The 7,955-nt window shown below is 45.7% G+C and overlaps 1 protein-coding gene across 1 annotated transcript in view; it reads right to left on the reverse strand.

Annotated features, from left to right (window-relative positions):
* Window positions 1-2,149: 2,149 nt before the first annotated feature.
* IQCA1 (IQ motif containing with AAA domain 1) overlaps window positions 2,150-7,955 on the reverse strand; it is a 105,232-nt gene continuing 99,426 nt past the window's right edge. Inside the window, exons 18-19 of the mRNA XM_031063815.1 lie at window positions 7,014-7,249; window positions 2,150-2,404 (exon numbers count right to left, since the gene is read on the reverse strand). Of these exons, the coding sequence (XP_030919675.1) occupies window positions 2,285-2,404; window positions 7,014-7,249 (356 nt within the window). The 3' untranslated portion in view covers window positions 2,150-2,284. The remainder of the gene's footprint in view (window positions 2,405-7,013; window positions 7,250-7,955) is intronic.

Genomic DNA, 7,955 nt, shown 5'->3' on the forward strand with positions numbered 1-7,955 from the left:
TTGGGAGGAGTTTTTTGGGGGGTTGGGTTTTTTTGCTTGTTTTGCTTGTTTTTTTTTTTGTTTTGTTTTTGGGGGGGGGGTTTGGTTTTTGTGTTGTGTTTTTTCTTTTTTTAATTTTTTTTGTTTTGTTTTTGGGGGTTTTTTAGAGGTTTTTTGGGGTGGTTTCTTGTGGTTTTTTTGGTTTTTTTTTTCCGGTTGTTGTTTTGGGTTTCTTTGTTTTTTGTTTGCTTAGTTTTTGTTTGGTTAGTTTTGTTTTTTTTTTTTTTAATTTTTTCCCCACAAACTGGTGCCTTTTTGGCAAAACCTGCAGGTCTGTGGAAGCTCAGCACCCTCCCTGTGCCCTGGAGATGGATGCTGCCAGTCAGCTGCTCTTGCTCTGCTATTGAGATTGCAGTGAGGCTGCTGAAATATGAGTTAATGGGCTTGCTTACATCCTCCTGAAATGTGCTCCTTCCATCACCCCAGCCCTGCTGTCAGCCCTGGCGTGCAGAGGAGGGCTCTGCTGTCGCCAAGATTGAGGGCAGAATTACCCAAATTAGTTTCCCTGCGCGTGAGAGCGGAGATGAGGGGGTTTTAAACACCAACCCTGTCAGCTCTTTGGAGCTTTTCTGCCCAAGGATGAAGTTAGAAGCGCTTCATTTGATAAATCTGGGGTGTGCTGCTGAGTTTGGGGCACCCACACAGAATAACGGATGGGAAGCTGATGTTTGCAGGTGCATGGTGCAATGGGTTGAAGCCAGGGGCTGGCAGCTCCTAGGGTGGGTTATCCCACACTATATCCCTCTTGTGGAGATTCCAGCAGCTGGGTTACTGCTGGGGGAAAGGCTGGTGTCCACCAGGAATGTCCTGAGGGGGTAGCACAGGGGAAGTGGAACAAGAATTCCCTCTGTTGTTGCTTGGATCTCCTTGGTGGGGCCGGAGGTGCAGCCTCGAGGTTGGAAGGGTGAGATGATGGGGAGCCCTGAACTAGACTGTGAAATACAGCTAGGAAGGACCAGAGAAATCCCAAACTGGGGTGGCTCCATCCTGTGTGCTGGAACAGCCTACAGGGAGGAAATTCCCTTTCTTAACCAGACCCATCCAGTTCCCTCCACTGTGCACAGTGACACAACTGCTTGAATCCTTTTCTGTGCAGTCTGTTACACCCAGGAATCCTCCCAGGCCTTTTTTCTCAGGTATTCCTGTTCCCAGGAGTGCTTTTTTCCTTTTGGTTCCTTCTTAGGAGCAGGAGGGGCTCAACACCATCCCCTTCCCAGCAGCTTTTTCCAGCAGTGCTGCCCAGCTTGCACCTCCCAGGCTGCTGATGCAGGCACAGAGAGGTTCTTCAGCCCCCTGGGGATGTGGGCTGGGTATTTTCAGGTACCTGTTGTCAAATCCACACAGGAATTCTGTCATCAGAGGGAAAAACAGGTGTTTGTGGCTCTTACTTAGAGATCCTGGTGAATGTGATCCTGACATGAAGGTGGTGCTGCCTCCATCAGTGTCCTGTAGGGTGTCCCCAAGCTTTAGAGTGTCCTTTTAAATCTTTTGCCCTCAAAACTGCTGATTTGTAAGTAAACAAGGTGCATTAAGCAATAAACACATTGCTGTTTATGCAAACAAACTAATCAGGCATTATTTTCTATGGCAAAATAGATTAAACCCAGATTTTGGTGGCCATCCACCCAAATTACCAGCTGGCTGCTTGGCTTTTTTCTGTGACACCCACATATATGAATTTGTCTGTGCTAAGGCCTCAAAAGGTGCAAGTGCTGCTCCTCCTGCAGCTGTGTAAATATCCAGCTTGTGGTGGATTGCACCAAGTGCCTCCTAATCCATCCCAATTAAAAAGCAGTCTTTAGAGCTGTAATGGTTTTATTGAGGACTGTAATGCTTTAGACCCACAGATACATAAAGCAGTTAGTTTTATAAAGCATATAGGATATTAAAGTAATGAAAGACATTAAAGTGACATCAATTTTTAAGGAGAGTTACTTGCTGAAATAAATGAGTATGGCCTAAAAGTTGATGGCATGTTACAGGCCTGAGTAATGAACCCTTCTGCCCCCTAAAATCTCTTAGAATAAATAATGCTTGAGCAAGTCAGTGGTCATTAACTCTTTATCCTCTGAGAGCTACATGTTACATCTCATCTGATTTTTTTTTTCTCTTTTTTTTTTAACTTTAAAAAAATCATTCGGAGAGGAATTCTCTTCCCTGGAATACCTATAACATTAATTTGCCATGCCTTCACAGAGAAATAGAGTTGTGACTGGTATGGCCAGGAGAAAAATCCTTGAGGAAGTTACTTTTTGCCTTTCTTTTTTCCTTTCCCTTTCTTTTTCTTTCTTTTTCCTTTTCCGTCTTCATCTGTTTCCCGTGCTGCATTCCACGCTTTCCCCAGCGGGGTCTTGGCATACCAGGCCTGGAGAACCAAAAAAGCATTTAATAAAATTAAAAAAAAAACCAAAAAACAAAAAAACCCAGGGCAAGTCAGACTACTTAAACATTTTACTACTATAACAGAGCATTCCTTAAAAACCCAAACCTCTTAAAATCCAGGCTGGCTGGTGGAGAAGCCAAAATGAAACCCTCAGATCTCTTGAGAACATTATTATCCCAAGAAGTGCAGCAATTGATCGAGCTGAGTCTCATTAACAGCAATACTTAGCTGGGCCATTTGTGTTGCTATAGTTATGGAAATGTTAAATTCCACGATCAACCCCATTTCCAGAGAATATAGCTCTTGTCAGAGCTCCCTCTGCTCCAGACTTGGCAACAGACAAATCATCCCCTCCTCGTGCCTCTGCAAATCGATGCAGACAGCTTTGATTTCCATGAGGGAGCTCAGGAAGCCAAACAAACCCCCAGCATTAAGAACCTGTTTATTGCTTTCAGATGCCTGCTCACAGGCCTGTGACTTGTAAATGATTCTGCTGGAGCTGCTCTGCACACTTGCCCAGCTCCTGGTGTCAGGGAGGCAGCTCTAGGCTGTGTCAGAGTGATGGGAAGTGAAGGAGAAGGGGAGGCTTTGAAGTCAGCCCTGGGTGGGAATTACTCCTTCCTTACTCCTTCTTCCCTACAAGAACCTCACTCAACAAAGTCCTGCCTCAACCAGAGATTCAGATTGTGCCAGGCATGGATAAAATGCCTTCCTTCCTGACCATGGGCTGCTATTTAATGCCACATCTCTGCCCAGGTCATCTCCAAGCACTCTCTCAACGGGGCATCCTGCAAAATCTGCCTTTTCCATCTGCTCCACCCCAAATCCTGCTCCCAGCTTGAGCCTGTTCAGGCATCCCTGAAGAATTTGCCTTCCCCACTTGCCCAGTGTGTGTTACAGGAAGAGAAGCTGGGAGAAGAGGTACTGGAAGGGAACAGGGAAGGAAAACTCAACATGTCCCTCTCCTGACCCCAGATGGTCCTTCTTGGTGCCACCTTTTCAAGACGGGGTCAAACATCCAGCTGCCTGCTGGACACTGCAGTTCTGCTTTAATTATCTGAATTAGCTGAGCTCCTCTCCTTCAAAAACCCTGATAAAAACATCCTCCAGCCTCCTGGGTGTCCATATCCAGACAGGACATGGATGGTGGTGGGCAGGAAGCCCAGTGAAGTTGAATTTTGAGCTGAGTTTTCAGCCAAAATTTTTGGCTCTCAGTGAAGTTGAATTTTGCTGCCTTAGTCCCAGGCCAAACTATTCCAGGTTTTGGGAGAACCACAGAGCTGGCCTGTGTTGCTGGTTTTGGCCCTTCCCATGAGAGGGATGAGGTGGGGATTGTGAGTTTGGGCTCCCTGGCAGTAGCTGAGGGAAGCCAGGAGAGCCCAGTGATGTCTCTGAACCTGGATGAGACTCCATGAGGCCACAGAGATTTTATTTCCCCCTCACTTTTGTCTCCTGGGTGTAACACCCCCCAGACCGTCAGTGGGAGGTGGAGAGGGTGGGAAAACCTTGCCAAGAGCTTTCTGGGAGCTTGGTGGGGTGGAAAGAGCTGTTTGATCATCTCCCTGCCAGCTCTGGGTCACTGGCAAAGGACTCGAGGCATTTGGCAGGAGAAGCCAAGAGACCTGGGATGTCTCTTTGTGTTCTCTTCCCAATTCTTTGTGCAAATATTTCAGTGCACAACAGTAACTTTTTGTCTCTTTAACTGGTATAGCTGTTCCATGAAATCAGCTCCTCAGACACAGCTAAAATTAAAGTCCATTTATCACCAGCAGCTGAACTGGGGATGGAAGTTACTGGCAGAAGTGACTGATCAGTGTTAAAATATTTGGATTTGGAGGAATGATGTCCACAGGCTTTGGAATGGGTTTTCTTAGGTATTTCTGTGGCTGGCATATCCCTGGAAATGCTCAAGGCCAGGCTGGATGGGGTTTGGAGCAACCTGGGATAGTGGAAGGTGTCCCTGCCCATGGAATGAGATGGAACAAGGTGAGATTTAAAGTCCCTTCCAACCCAAACCATTCCGTGATTTTGGTCCAGTCACTACCAGGCAGAACTGGTGTGGTGAGCTGGCTTTGCCTCTCCAGAAATCCTTTCTGTGTAAGGATTTATATCAACCACCCTGGTGCACTAATTTATAATTTCAAAAAAAAAATGTGGCTGTGTAATTGGGGCAGAAATTTGAGTAAATGGAAGGCAGAAATCACATTGTCACCAAATTTTGCATTATTTATATCCATTTTGGAACACTGGCAGAATATAAATGTCAGACTGGGAGATTCATGCTTTCAGGGAAGACAAACCCAAGATTCATCACAGGGCTAATCTTCACTTGGAACACAGTGTTTTAGCTGCCCCACTTCCACAGGGGACACAGCAAAGCAAAGGAGAAAGGTCCAGAAATGGCAGTGATTGGAAGCTTGGGAAGAGGGGCTTCTGTGTGAGGAGAGATGGGAATTACTGGAGTTAATTAATGCACAAGGCTATTTGGACAATCCTCCTCCCCTGTGCCATATCACAGGTGCTGCAGCAAGGCTCCATGACATTTAAGGGAAACAAAATTCCACCAGATAAAAGGAAATACTTTCTTAAGGGCCGTAATTAATGCAAGGAGATGATTGCCATGGGATGCTGAGGACAGGATCATTTGAGCTGTGCTCCAAATGAAGGGCTGCCTGGGCACTTTGTGCTGTACAAAACAGGAACATTTTATAGTGACTGGGATAATATTTTCAAGTTCAACTCACACTAAATACTTGCTCTCATGTTTCAGGGAACAAATGCATTACTACTTGGAGCTGGGAATGATGGAGTATTTTTTTTTCTCTTTGCTGTAACACTGAACCATTAGCCTTTCCCTGAGGAGAGATATTGGTTTAGTGAGCAAGCATGAGGGAAAAAAAAAGGGTAATTTGCCAAATATCACAAATTCTGCATGTGTTGAGCGAGCCAAATGGCTCTAAATGGAAATTGGGAAGTACTCAGCAGGGCTGGGAGAAATGTGCACTGTCATTAGGTCAGCAGTGGGAGAAGCCTTGGAGAACACTGTGGGAATCAGCGTCCTGATTGTGGTGGGAGGTTCAAGGAGCAGGACAACAAGGAAACCTTCCAGACAGGAAAGGCTGAAATTAGATTATAGGAATTATTCCAAATAATTCCTATAAGCAGTAGGAATTATCAGGGCTATGGGATGGAGAAAGCTCTTTTGAGGTCTCCTAGAGCAGTCCAGAGGTCTCACCTCATTGGGAGGCCCTGGGGCACAGCAGAGCTCTCTGCCCAGTGCCCAAGGACTTTGTAGCATTTATCAGGCTGGAAGGTGATCCATGGTATTTGAGGCATGTGTGGAATCACAGAATCCCAGACTGGTTTGGGCTGGGAGGGACCTTAAAGCTCATCCCATTCCACCCCCTGCCATGGGCAGGGGCGCCTTCCACTGTCCCAGGTTGCTCCAAGCCCCATCCAACCTGGCTTGGGACACTTCCAGGGAGCAGCAACAGCTTTTCTGAGCACCCTGTGCCAGTGAAAAAAATACACCTCAAACTCTCTCAGTTTTGCCTTCAGGATTTTATAGCCCTGAGGGATGGAGCTTGAGGCAGAAACTTATTTATTTTAAAGCCTGGAAGGAAAACTTCAAAAGAAATTATTTTTGAAATAATTTAAGAGAAGGGCTTAGATCTTGGACATTGAATGGCCAGGTGTTTTGCCTTCTCAAGGTGATGTATCCAGGTTGCTGAACACCTCAGCTCTGGAAGGAAAAGGACAAATACATGGAATTGATGACCCCTGCGTATTTTATCCATGCAAATGGAGGCCACTGCTCAAGTTGAGCAGCAGCAGGTTCATCAAAGCACTCTGCCAAAATAAGGACTGGTTTGGCACATCCTAGCTTGGGGGAGATGGGTTTTGGTGCTGTTGAGCCCTAAATCACCATTCAAATAGTGAGGTGCCAACCCACCAGCACAGTGAGCAGGTGCCTACACCAAGTGTGGCTGGACATGGCAGGGAACGTGTCCCAGACTGCAAGGCAAGATGTATTCCATTACCATCTGTATGGCAGCTGTCTTTTGTCAAGTGGGCAGTTTGCCTTATCTCTTCCACACCCATTCCTCCCTCTGGAGAGACATCTGCTGATAAGAGGCTATTGAATGTCACAGCATGGCTGATAAGAACTACAGCATCCCACTGGGAGATGTGAGCCCAGAGGGAGGAGCCAACCATTCCTACCTGGATATAATCTGGGGATTCTGGAACATCAGCACGGCTTCTCCACTGGATTTCCCACTGCAGCCACAATTCCAATGGGACTGCTACCAGCACCCTGACCCACAGGGTGTCAGGTTGTGTTCTGACTCTGTCAGTGTTTAATTTACTGCATTGTTTATTTTACCCTTTAATTTTCTTCCCTATTAAAGAACTGTTATTTCCTGCTCCCATATTTTTTGCCTGAGAGCCCCTTAATTTCAAACTTATAGCAATTCAGAGGGGTGGGGAGGGTTTACATTCTCCATTTCAGGGGAGGCTCCTGCCTTCCTTAGCAGACTCCTGTCTTTCCAAACCAAGGCAAATGACAAAAGACAGGAAACAGAGAATTCACCTGGAACGCTTCTTCCTCCTCGTTGTACACTGGGTCGTGTCTGGCCAGAGAAGTGACAAACTCAGCAGTCCTCAGGGGCTTCCTGGCCATCTGCAGCAGCCTCAGCTCAGTCAGCACAGTGTGCACCACGTCCACAACGTGGCCCTGGGTGAAGCCATCTGACACCTGGGCCAGGCAGTTGAGGTTCAGCTTGGTGAGGACCCCACCACACTGCAGGATGTAGTGCTTCCACAGGGCTGAGCACCAGGACATGCAAAAGAGACAATGCAAAGACAGAAATTCAAGGAAAGAAGGAGAAAGATATTTTATAATTATTTATTTTGATACTGGAACAAGAAAATAAGGACTGTTGATCAGGAAAGCCAAAATTCACTTTTTTTTTTGTGTGTGCTCTGTTTCCCCTTCAGATTTGCAGCATAGGGGCCTTTCGGCATGTGTGCTTTTAAACCCTTACTGAGAATTTTTGGTTTGTGCCAATGCCTTTCACTACTGAATTTATGATCTAGTTATTCAAAGGTAGGCAGGAAACAATTAATTTAAAGAAGGAAATCCCTATTTCTGGAAGAAATCCTTATTTCCAGAACAAGTCCTTATTTCCAACTCAAATATAATAATATTTTATTATTATTTATTTTGATACTGGAACAAGAAAATAAGGACTATCGATCAGGAAAGCCAAAATTCAAGTTTTTTTTTTTTTTTGGTGTGCTCTCTTTTCAGATTTGCAGGTTTTGTGCTTTTAAACCCTTAGTGATAATTTGTAGCCACCAGTCAGTGCTTCTCAGCAAGTCATTAAGGGCACACAGAGTGGGGTGGGTGTGTGTGTAAGAATGGAAAGAACCACTTGTGTATGCACACAGAACCTGTGCAGTGCTCCCATCTGGATGTGCAGAGTTAAATACCTTTACCACCAGCCTGTTTTTATTTCTCTGACCCTCATCA

The sequence above is a fragment of the Geospiza fortis genome, unplaced genomic scaffold (assembly GCF_000277835.1).
Source record: "Geospiza fortis unplaced genomic scaffold, GeoFor_1.0 scaffold179, whole genome shotgun sequence".
NCBI lineage: Eukaryota > Metazoa > Chordata > Aves > Passeriformes > Thraupidae > Geospiza > Geospiza fortis.